This window comes from Somniosus microcephalus, chromosome 5 (genome assembly GCF_052327205.1).
Source record: "Somniosus microcephalus isolate GS21.2 chromosome 5, FLI_Smic_1.0, whole genome shotgun sequence".
Classification (NCBI taxonomy): Eukaryota; Metazoa; Chordata; class Chondrichthyes; order Squaliformes; family Somniosidae; genus Somniosus; species Somniosus microcephalus.
In genome coordinates, this window is record NC_140991.1 from 244,637,596 (window position 1) to 244,650,371 (window position 12,776).

Here is a 12,776-nt window from a genome sequence, read left to right on the forward strand (position 1 = left end):
CGTTCTTGGCAAATATGGTCCGTAGGACTGCAATCGTTTTCTCTGTAGTGGTTGAGGACATTTTTATCACCTCAGGCCATTTCGAGTGAGCATCCACTGCTATTAGAAACATTGAGTCCATGAATGGACCAGCAAAATCAATGTGCACCCGTTGCCATGGAGAGGAGGGCCACTCCCATGGGTGTAGAGGGGCATGTGGTGGTGCATTTTGGACCTTCTGGCATCCGGAGCAGCTCTTGGTTAGGTCCTTGATTTATTGATCGATCCCCAGCCACCACACATAAGCCCTAGCAAGGCTTTTCATTTTCACCCCTCCCAGATGACCTTCATGAAGCTCATTTAGCACTCTCTCCCTTAACTTGGGTGGAATCACCACTCTGGATCCACACATCACTGTCCCCTGGCATACTGACAGCTGTTCTCTTCTGGATGAGAATGCTGGCAACAGTGAGTCGCCATGTGTTGGCCATCCCCTCACCGTCAAATCATATACCCGAGACAGTGTCGGATCATTGCGGGTCTCCTTCTCTATATCCGCGTTTTGTTACTGGCAATCGTTCAATTATTGATGAATAAAATATCTCGATAGGGTCCACTGCTGGTGCTTCCTCCACAGTAGGCAGTGGCAGGCGTGATAGCCCATCAGCGTTTCCATGCTGTTTCGTGCCTTTATATTCTATTTCATATTGATTCGCCCCTAGAAACAGGGACCATCTTTGTAACCATTGTGCAGTCATCACTGGAACGCCCTTCTTAGGATTAAAGATGGAGACAAGTGGTTGGTGCTCCGTCAGCAAGGTGAACTTCTGCCCATGCAGATAGTGGTTGAATTTTTTTAACTCCCCATACTAGGCTGAGGGCCTCCCTGTCAATCTAGGCATAGTTGCACTCGGCTGAGGTTAGTGACCGAGACGCAAAGGCTACTGGCCTCTTCAACCCGTCTGGGAATTTGTGCGACAGCACCGCTTCAATACCATAGGGTGATGCATCACATGCCAAACGAATTGGTATTGCTGGGTTGAAATGGGCCAACACCTCTTTTGATGTGATCAATTCTTTACACTTCTGGAAAGCTCGTCTACGTTCGTCATTCCACTTCCATGGTACCCCTGTTTGCAGTAGGGTGTTCAGTGGGTGTAATACCATGGACAAATTTGGTAAGAACTTATGGTAGTAGTTTACCAGCCCGAGGAACGACCTCAGTTGTGACACATTTTCCGGTGCTGGAGCCTTGACTACTGCCTCAATCTTTTCAGGGGACTTATGTAACCCCTCTTCAGTGATGACGTGGCTACAATAAGAGATCTGCTTCTGGAAAAACTCGCACTTGTGGCGATTAGCTCGTAGCCCATATTCCTTTAATCTGGTGAGCACCTTCTCCAAGTTGGCGAGGTGATCACTGTCATTTTCGCCCGTGACCAGGATGTCGTCCAAATAACACTGGGTCCCTGGAATCCCTTGCAGGACTTGATCCATTGCCCTTTGCCAAATAGCCGGAGCCAATGCTACCCCGAACACCAGCCGGTTGTATTGATAGAGACCTTTTATGAGTGTTGATCGTGAGGTATTGTTTCGAGGCTTCTTTTACCTCCATTTGCAAGTACGCCTGGGCTAGATCAATTTTGGTGAAGCGTTTACCTCCAGATAGCGAGGCGAAAATATCTTCAATTCGTGGAAGCGGATATTGTACCGTGTGAAGGACTGGGTTCACTGTCACCTTAAAATCCCCACAGATGCGGACCTTCTTTGGTTCCCCAGGCGTATTACTCAACGACCTCTTCATTACAGGAACGATGGGTGTAGCACTTGCTCCAGTCTACTTTGGACAGTACTCCTGAACGTTCCAACCCTTCCAGCTCTGCTTCTACGGCTGGTCTGATTGCATAAGGCACTGGTCTAGCCTTAAGAAACTTTGGGCTTGCATTTTCCTCTCTTTTAATCATTGCTGTTATGCCTTTTAGTGTTCCGAGTCCCTCCTGGAACACTTTTTTTGCGTCAGTTAGCATTTTTGACAGTCGTCCAGGTGTGACGTCGTAATCCTTTTTGGCCTCAACCTTCAGTGCCTGTATGGAATGCCAATATAATTGTATCTTCCGGATCCATTCACATCCTAGCAGTGGTGGTCCTCCATCTGGCAATACATATAATTCCATTTTAGGTATTTCCTGGCCTTTGTATATCACTTTCACCCTTATTTTTCCTTTGGGGTAGACTTTTTGCCCCGTGTACGTCTTCAAGACAATCTCTGTAGCTTTCAAGGGTATATGTGAAAATAGCCGCTTGTAGTCCCTTTGGTTTATGACTGTTAGGGCTGATCCTGTGTCCAATTCCATTTTCACTTGGACTCCGTCTATCTTGAGTGTAACCCAGATAGTCTGGTGATCCTCCATTTTGGTTACCTTATGTAGTTTCAGACAACCCAGCTCCTTGCTTCCGGAGTCTGTGTCACTTTTCTGTTTGTCTGAACTACTGTCCATCACCTTGTGTAGCTTTTTGTACTTCTCCTGTGGAGATTTCTTGCTGTTGGTTTTCTTCCCAGACCTGCAGACTCTTGCTATGTGTCCTGCTTTTCCACACTGTCTGCACACTTGGTCCTTGAACCAACAATCCTTCTGGTCGTGTGTTGTTCTGCCGCAGTGATAACACTTCCCTGCTCCATAGGACATTTCATTGGTGCCATATTCTTGCGGTCTCCGTTGTATCTCTGCAGCGCCCCTTGCGGCTGCTTCGTGTGATACTGCCATACTGAAAGCCTTGTCCAGCGTAAGATCCTTTTCTGATAGAAGCCGTTTCTGGGTTCCTTCACTTTGAAGCCCACACACAAACTTGTCCCTTAACGTATCTGCTAGTCCCACTCCAAACTGGCAGTGTTTCGATAGCTTGTGCAGTTCCGTTAAGTACTCAGCATTGCTTTCGTCTTTGTGTTGGTTCCTTTTATGGAACTTAAATCGTTCTGCTATCAGCAGCGGTGTGGGGTTTAAGTGGTCCTGTAGGATTTCTACTATGCTTTCGAAATTCTTATTCACAGGCTTCTCTGGGGTTATTAAGTTTCGCAGTAACCCATAAGTTTTTGCACCCATGGAATTTAACAAAACCAGTGCTTTCCTAGCATCTGGCACTTCATTCGCCCTGCAGTACACCTCAATACGTTCCACATGTCGCCCAATCTTCGACTTCATTGTCGAACGTAGAGATACTGCCACTCTTCGGCATCCCTGGGTGTGATTTAACTGTCAAAAATGGCGTCTCCCGCGCTTTCCCTTCTTCTCCCCGCAGACACTGTTCAGCCCTTGAGCCCTGGCTGCACTCTGCGCGTTTTTTTTTTCTGTGTGCCTTTCCCGTTTCCGCTGCTTGGTCCTGAACCCGGCTGCTGCTTTACCCTCTCTTTCTCCGTTTTGTTTTTCCTCGACGCCGCTCGGTTTTCAACCCCCGGCTGCGCCCTGTGCGCTTCACCCTCTATCTTACCCCGTCGACGCTGCTCGGCTTTTCCTCTGCCGTCGGTCGGCTCCAGCCGCCGCTGTCCGGGAAGGGTCTGCGCTGTACCTGGTACCTGTTGCTGATCGTCGTGGCTGGGGAACCAAGCCCGGCTCTCCACAGCCTCCCCTGCGATGTTCACTCTCTGCCGGACGACTGGGCGGTTGCTCGTGGTCGATGCCCGTGTTTCTGGCCTTGACTTTCTTCCACCGCCCTCCCGGAGTGAATCCTCGAAGGGAAATGCAGAGTTGCAGGTAGATTCGAATCGACACTCGTCGCCACTGTTAGATCCGTGATTCTGAGAGTATGATGTTTTTCAATAACCACACGGATGCTGTAACTTAACAATCAACAGGTATTTACTGGAGTAGGGTAGTCTCAAGACTGGGGGTACAGAGGCATGCTCAAGGCTTATATACAGGTGTGGTCACTGTTGTGTATGTACCTTTAAGGGAATAACTGGACTTAGACTGCAGTACCGGCAGTGACCAACCCTGTATAAAAGGCCCTAGCAGGCTTCTGTAGTTTCAGTTTCAAGCTGCCTCTTGTTCAGTAAAGTACCTGTTAAACTGTTCTCCCGAAGTCCGTGTATTATTGAGGTGCGGACTTTACAGTGGCGACGAGTAAGTTCAAACTCACCTGCAGTGTGGCATCATCTCACGGGGATCTCGCCTGAAAGGAAGGTCCTGGAAGGTTGTAGTCTGAGCAACGGGCGTTGACCAAGGGCAACCGCCCGAAGAATCCATTGGTGTTTGGAGAATTGCGGGAGAGACTGTGGTTCCAGCGAATTGTACTGGTAGCCGGTAGCGCGCTGACCTTTCCGGACTGCTGACTATCTTACGGAACTACGCAAGTTATCGAAGCACTGCCAGTTCGGAGCAGGACTGGCAGACACCTTACAGGATAAGTTTGTCTGCGGGCTCCAGAGTGAAGGAACCCAGAAACGACTACTTTCAAAAAGGACCTGACGCTAGAACAGGCTTTCAGCGTGGCAGTATCCTACGAAGCAGCAGCACGGGGAGCTGCGGAAATACAACAGAAACCACAAGAATACAGCGCTAACGAAATGGCGTATGGAGCCTAAAAGTGCTATCGCTGTGGCAGAACAACCCATGGGCAGAAGAACTGCTGGTTTAAAGACAAAATATGCAGGCAATGCGGGGAAAATGGGACGTATAGCAAGAGTCTGCAGGTCGGGAAAGAAGACCAACACGACAAGAACTACTAAGGAACAGTACAGGAAAGTAAAGAAACTGACAGATAATAGTTCAGAAGATCAGGAGAGTGATAAGGACTCCGGGAGCAGGCGACTAAGTTGTTTAAAGTTACACAACGTGATCGCAAAAGAAGATCACCGAACCATTTGGGTCACCCTCATGATAGCAGGGTCCCCAGTGAAGATGGAATTGGACACAGGATCAGCCCTAACTGTCATGAATCGACGAGACTATGAGCGGCTATTCTCACACATACCCTTAAAGGACACGTCCATTGTATTGAAGACATACACGGGGCAAAAGGTCTACCCCAGAGGAAAAATAAGGGTGCCAGTTGAATATAATGGAAAGGAAACACAGAAACTATACATGTGTATATACCCTGTACTACGAGATGGAGGACCACCATTATTGGGACGTGAATGGATCCGAAGACTACAATTGGATTGGCATTCCATTCTGGCACTAACTGTGACTGACAAAAAAGATGATGACGTCGCACCTGGACGTCTGTCACAAATTCTATCTGACGTGGAAGAGGTGTTCCAACAAGGACTTGGGACTCTAAAAGGAGTAAAGGCAACCATAAAGATTGAGGATAACGCAACCCCAAAATTTTTCAAGGCCCGACCGGTGCCATACGCGATACGCCCAGCTGTGGAAGCTGAACTGGAGAGTCTGGAGCGTTCGGGGGTGCTGTCTAAGGTGGAGTGGAGCGAGTGGGCCACACCCATCGTTCCTGTAATGAAGAAAGCATTGAGCAGCACGCCTGGGGAGCCAAGGAAGTTTTGCATCTGTGGGGAATGCAAGGTGACTGTGAACCCAGTCCTGCACACAGGTGGTTTCCGGAGGTTCCTGAAGAATAATGGGGTGAAACATTACACATCTGCCCCATATCATCCAGCCACAAATGGATTGGCTGAGAGGTTTGTTCAGACCTTTAAAAAGGCCATAAAGGCAATGTATAATGACGACATACCACTGCAACACAAGGTGGATAACTTCCTGTTTGCTTACCGGAATGCAACACATGCAGTAACCAACCAAACTCCAGCCGTACTGTTTTTCAACTGGAGACTAAGATGTCGCTTGGATTTGCTCAAACCAAACATAAGACGAGATGTTGAGGATAAGCAGTTCCAGCACATAAATGAGAAGCCAACCAGGAGCTTCAAGATAGGGCAACCAGTCTTGGCCCGCGACTACCGAACAGAAAAATGGCAGCCAGGCACGATATGCACACAGCAGGGACCACTAATGTACACAGTGGACGTTGGAGAGAGCATCGTGAGACGCCATGCTGACCAGATTCTAGAGTCACAGGAACAAGCCAAACCTGTACCACAAGCATGTGCACCTGGTAATGAGCCCGAACCAACCAATGACAATGAGCCAGAATTGACTCCACCGCCAGAACAGGATACTCGAGAAAGGCGCTATCCAGTCCGGATCAGGAAGCCTCCTCAAAGACTGAACTTATAAATGACTATTTCAGTTGATGTAAATATTACTGAGAAAATTGTAATTGTAATTAGTTATTATTTAGTTGTTAAATGAACGTTATGTACTGTTTATCTAAAAGGGGAGGAATTGTTGTGTATGTACCTTTAAGGGAATAACTGGTCTTAGACTGCAGTACCGGCAGTGACCACCCCTGTATAAAAGGCCCTAGCAGGCTTCTGTAGTTTCAGTTTCAAGCTGCCTCTTGTTCAGTAAAGTACCTGTTAAACTGTTCTCCCGAAGTCCGTGTATTATTGAGGCGCGGACTTTACAATCACTGCCGGTACTACAGTATACAGGAGCTGTAAAAGTAGTTCTCTCTTAAAGGTACATACACTACAGTCCTTGAGAAGCTGGTAGACTTCTTCTTGAACCGCTGCAGTCTGTGTGGTGAAGGTACTCCCAGTGCTGTTAGTTAGGGAGTTCCAGGATTTTAATCCAGCGACGATGAAGGAACAGCGATATACTTCCAGGTCAGGATGGTGTGGGACTTGAAGGTAATGGTGTTCCCATGCACCTGCTACCCTTGCCCTTTGAGCTGATGGAGGTTTGGGAGTTGCAAGTTACTGGGAGTGGATGGTTTTAAGCTAGTTGGTTGATTCTGCCGATTTGACCTATTTCTACCCTTTGTCCTTTTGTTCTTGTACTTCATATTTTGTGCTTATTTGTTTCACTGATAGTTTCCTTGTTCAGTATTAGCAGAACTTTTAGTTCAGTCCTTCATATCTATCCGGTTTTATTTCTCAATTTGCAGTTTAGGTTATATCACCTGATTTTTTTTCTCTTTGTGCCTCTGTGATTTTCCTGTATATTAACCCTCCTTCTCTGCACCAACACACTGGGAGCTGGCTGCCCGAGGAGGGAGGCGGAGTGCCCCCAGAATCCCACCGCCGCGCAGGCGCGAGAGCAGCAGTGCCGTGCACCGACAAAATGGCAGTTGACTGGCTGGGGTTCGGGTATGCGGCGCTGGTGACCTCAGGGGGGGTGCTGGGTTACGTCAAAGCGGGTAAGAGCTTTAGGTGCTAATGACCGAACGTGGATCAGAGGCCTGGCGCGTATTTGATCTCGTGCCCCAACGATGACTCCCGAGTATGGGACCCCCGGGCCGGTGAGGTCTCTCTGAGTGAGCCCCCGGGCCGGTGATGACTCTGGGTGTGGGATTCACTGGCCGGGGGGGTCTTGTCTCGCTGCAGCTCCATCTCTCCCGGAGCCCAGAGTAGCTTGCTGGCTCATAAATTTTCCTCTGCTCATTTTGTCTTTTCCTCTTGCTTACTGCTTAAAAAGAACTTTACATTCAAAACATTTTCAGAAGTGGCTTATAAAAATGTTTCATATACCTGATTGCTCTAGGTTGTGTTTTAACTTTTGACTAAATTATTGAGTTACATAGTTTACATTGGGTTAGTAACTTGCTGTGTAATATAACCTATTGCCCGTTTTTGTGTTGCTAGAATGGCTACTGCAAAATTAGATTCAAGACCTGTACATGAGCATGTTAAAGGTTGAATTTGTTCTTTTACTTGTTTTTATATAGTTATCATTTGAAAGCAGTTTACAGATTTCTAGCCAGAGCTTTTACAGAGTGCGTGCCACATCACTGCCCCTTTATGTTATCTGATGAGTACAGAACTATCATTATTTATCAGAGCACAAAAACTTGCACCATTGCAATTTGCCAATTATAACAGAGCTGAGCCAATAGCAAAATAAAGATATAAAAACAGAAAATCCTGGAAATACTCAGCAGGTCAGACAGCATCTGTGGAGAGAGTTAATGTTTCAGTTCGATGACCTTTCGTCAGAACTGGAAAAAGTTAGATGTAATGGGTTTTAAGCAAGTGGGGAGGTGGGGAAAAGAACAAAAGGGAATGTCTGATAGGGTGGAAGGTGGGAAATATTAAATGACAAAAGGGATGATGGTGAGACAAGTAAAGAAACAGAAGATGGGTTCTTTTTGTTGCTGAATATTTCCAGTATTATGGTTTTTTTCAGATTTCCAGCATCCACAGTATTTTCCTTTTTTATATTCGCAAAATAACTTTCTCCAACTCCCATTCACAGATGTGACTGGCAAGAACGATCAGATTGTCGTAAAAATCCATCTGGTTCACTAATGTCCTTTTTTTTAGGGAAGGAAATCTGCCGTCCTTACCTGGTCTGGCCTATATGTGACTCCAGACCCGCAGCAATGTGGTTGACTCTTAACTGCCCTCTGAAATGGCCTAGCAAGCCACTCCGTTGTAACAAACCGCCACAAAACACAATAAGAATGAAACCGGACGGACCACCCGGCACACACCGGGCACGGCAACGGCACACCCAGCCCAGTCAACCCTGCAAAGTCCTCCTCCCCAACATCTGGGGACTTGTGCCAAAATTGGGAGAGCTGTCCCACAGACTAGTCAAGCAACAGCCTGACACAGTCATACTCAGAATCATACCTTTCAGCCAATGTCCCAAACTCCTCCATCACCATCCCTGGGTATGTCCTGTCCCACTGGCAGGACAGTCCCACCAGGAGTGGCAGCACAGTGGTATACAGTCAGGAAGGAGTGGCCCTGGGAGTCCTCAACATTGACTCCGGACCTCATGAAGTCTCATGGCTTCAGGTCAAGCATGGGCAAGGAAACCCCCTGCTGATTACCATCTACCGCTCTCCCTCAGCTGATGAATCAGTACTCCATGTTGAACACCACTTGGAAGAAGTACTGAGAGTAGCAAGGGCACAGAATGTTCTGAGTGGGGGACTTCAATGTCCATCACCAAGAGTGGCTCGGTAGCCCCACTACTGACCGAGCTGGCTGAGTCCTGAAGGACATAACTGCCAGTCTGGGCCTGCGACAGGTGGTGAGAGAACCAACATGAGGGAAAAACCTACTTGACCTCGTCCTCACCAATCTACCTGTCGCAGATACATCTGTTCATGACAGTATTGGTAGCAGTGACCACCGCATAGTCATTGTGGAGACGAAGTCCCGTCTTCACACTGAGGACAAGCTCCATCGTGTTGTGTGGCACTACCACCATGGTAAATGGGATAGATTCAGAACAGATCTACCAGCTGAAAACTGGCTATCCATGAGGCACTGTGGGCCATCAGCAGCAGCAGAATTGTATTCCACCACAATCTGTAGTCTTATGGCCCAGCATATCCCTCACTCTACCATTACCACCAAGCCAGGAGACCAACCTTGGTTCAATAAGGAGTGTAGAAGAGCACGCCAGGAGCAGCACCAGGCGTACCTAAAAATGAGGTGCCAACCTGGGAAAGCTGCAACACAGGATTACATGCATGCTGAAAAGCAGAAGCAGCATGCTATAGACAGGGCTAAGCGATCCCACAATCAAAGCTCTGCAGTCCTGCTACATCCAGTCGTGAATGGTGGTGGACCGTTAAAACAACTAACGGGGGGAGGAGGAGGCTCCGTGAATATCCCCTTCATCAATGATGGTGGAGCCCAGCACATGAGTGCAAAAGACAAGGCTGAAGCGTTTGCAACCATCTTCATCCAGAAGTGCCGAGTGGATGATCCATATCGGCCTCCTCCTGCGGTCTCCACCGCTCACAGAAGCCAGTCTTCAGCCAATTCAATTCACTCCACGTTATATCAAGAAGCAGCTGAGTGCACTGGATACAGCAAAGGCTGTGGGCCCTGACAACATCTGTGCTGTAGACTTGTGCTCCAGAACTAGCCGTGCCTCTAGCCAAGCTGTTCCAGTACAGCTACAACACTGGCATCTATCCGATGATGTCGAAAACTGCCCAAGTATGTCCTGTCCACAAAAAGCAGGACAAATCCAATCTGGCCAGTTATCGCCCCATCAGTCTACTCTCAATCATCAGCAAAGTGATGGAAGGTGTCATCGACAGTGCAATCAATTGGCATTTACTCACCAATAACCTGCTCACTGATGTCCAGTTTGGGTTCTGCCAAGACCACTTGGCTGCCGACCTCAATAAAGCCTTGGTTCAAACATGGACAAATGAGCTGAATTCCAGAGAAGTGAGAATGACTGCCCTTGACATCAAGGCAGCATTTGACCGAGTGTGGCATCAAGCAGCCCTAGTAAAACTGAAGTCTCAGATAATGAAGCAGTCCATGCCCGCATGCAACAAGACCTGGACAATGTTCAGGCTTGGGCTGATAAGTGGCAGGTAACATTCGCGCCACTGAAGTGCCAGGCAATGACTATCTCCAACAAGTGAGAGTCTAACCACTGCCCCATGACAGTCAATGGCATTACCATCGCCGAATCCCCCACCATCAACATCCTGGGGGTCATCATTCACCAGAAACTTAACTGGACCAACAACATAAATACTGTGGCAACAAGAGCAGGTCAGAGGCTAGGTATTCTGCGGCGAGTGTCTCACCTCCTGACTCCCCAAAGCCTTTTCACCATCTACAAGGCACAAGTAAGGAGTGTGATGGAATACTTTCCACTTGCCTGGATAAGTGCAGCTCCAACGACACTCAAGATGCTCGACACCATACAAGACAAAGCAGTCTGCTTGATTGGCACCCCATCGACCACCTTATACATTCACTCCCCCCGCCACCGGCGTACCGTGGCTGCATTGTGTACCATCTACAAGATGCACTACAGCAATTCGCCAAGGCTTCTTCACAGCACTTCCCAAACCCGTGACCTCTTCCACCTAGAAGGACAAGGGCAGCAGGCGCATGGGAACACCACCACCTCCAAGTTACGCACCATCCTTACTTAGAAGTATATCACCGATCCTTCATCGTCGCTGGGTCAAAATCCTGGAACTCCCTGCCTAACGGCACTGTGGGAGTACCTTCACCATACGGACTGCAGCGGTTCAAGTAGGTGGCTCACCACCACCTTCTCGAGGGCAGTTAGGGTTGGGCAATAAATGCTGGCCTTGCCAACGACGCCCACATCCCATAAACAAATTTTAAAAAACTGACGTAAAATAAGTCCATTGAGTAAGCAATTCTTTAAAGTTATTTTAGATTTGTTTATTTCAAGGACCCCAGTGTAAATTCATGATGTGAGTTAGGTTTCCATCATGAGAGATCAACATGGTTCATTTTCACTATGAAAGGAGCTAGTTGGCTGCAGGATTTGTTTTCTCAATTAGTTTTAATTTTGGGGACACTCATGATGGCTCAGTGGGTTTATCTAGTCAGTAGCTGAGCCATACAAACAAGGAAGGCCCCAGCTCAATCTCTGGTCTCTGCTGAGTTCGCTGATTTCAGCCAGATCAGCAGTAGGGCCATTTGGAATCGCTGGGGAAGGGGAAATTGGTCAAGGTTCCAACTCGATTTTGTTCTCACTAATCATTGGGTGAAGACCGATCATATTTGCATGTGATACACCTCAATCCACAGGCAGATTGCTCGCCAACATTCACAGTCTAGACTCCTGCATCAATACTACTTGGGAGATTGCTGGGGGTACCCCAATAAGGAGTCTTTGTTTTCAGGGAGATGACAGGAAATTGGGTTAGAAATATTAACTTAGGGTTTAGAATGGTGGTGGGAAAATTATTGGAAAGAATTCTGAAGGACAGGATAAATGTTCATTTAGAAAGACACGGATTAATCAAGGATAGTCAGCACAGATTTGTTAAGGGAAGGTCGTGTCTGACAAACTTGATTGAATTTTTTGAGGAGGTAACAATGAGGGTAGATGAGGATAGTGCGTTTGATGTAGTGTATATGGACTTTAGCAAGGCTTTTGATAAGGCTCCACATGACAGACTGGTCACGAAGTTAAAAGCCCATGGGATCCAGAGCAAAGTTTCAAGTTGGATTCAAAACTGGCTCGGAGACAGGAAGCAGAGGGTAATGCTTGATGGGTGTTTTTGTGACTGGAAGGCTGCTTTCAGTCGGGTTCCGCAGGGCTCAGTACTAGATCCCTTGCTTTTTGTGGTGTATATATCAACGATCTGGACTTGAAGAACATAAGGGGTATGATTAAGAAGTTTGCAGATGATACTAAAATCGGCTGTGTGGTTGATGCTGAAGAAGGAAGCTGTCGACTGCAAGAAGATATCAATAAATTGGTCAGGTGGGCAGAACAGTGGCAAATGGAATTCAATCCGGAGAAGTGTGAGGTAATGCATTTGGGGAGGGTTAACAAGGAAAGGGAATACACATTAAATGGTAGGACACTGAGTAGTGTAGATTAATAAAGGGACCTTGGAGTGCATGTCCACAGATCCCTAAAGGTAGCAGGCCAGGTAGATAAAGTGGTTAAGAAGACATACGGAATGCTTGCCTTTATTAGCTGTGGCATAGAATACAAGAGCAGGGGGGGTTATGCTTCAACTGTATAAAACACTAGTTAGGCCTCAGCTAGAGTACTGCGTGCAGTTCTGGTCACCACATTACAGGAAAGATGTGATTGCACTAGAGAGGGTACAGAGGAGATTTACAAGGATGTTGCTGGGAGTTGAGAATCTTAGCTATGAGGAAGGACTGGATAGGCTGGGTCTGTTTTCCTTGGAACAGAGGAGGCTGAGGGGAGACCTTATTGAGGTGTATATGAAATTATATGGGGCATAGATAAAGTAGATAGAAAGGACCTATTTCCCTTAGCAGAGGGGTCAAA

At 47.4% G+C, this 12,776-nt stretch overlaps 1 protein-coding gene across 2 annotated transcripts in view; it reads left to right on the forward strand.

Moving 5' to 3' along the window:
- Positions 1-7,051: 7,051 nt before the first annotated feature.
- Positions 7,052-12,776, forward strand: part of LOC147117633 (transmembrane protein 14C-like) — a 58,119-nt gene continuing 52,394 nt past the window's right edge. Inside the window, exon 1 of one of the 2 annotated variants that reach the window (XM_085988785.1) lies at positions 7,052-7,197. In XM_085988785.1, coding sequence (XP_085844911.1) covers positions 7,122-7,197 — 76 coding nt within the window. In that variant the 5' untranslated portion in view covers positions 7,052-7,121. The remainder of the gene's footprint in view (positions 7,198-12,776) is intronic. The other variant, XM_085988786.1, reaches the window with a different exon arrangement.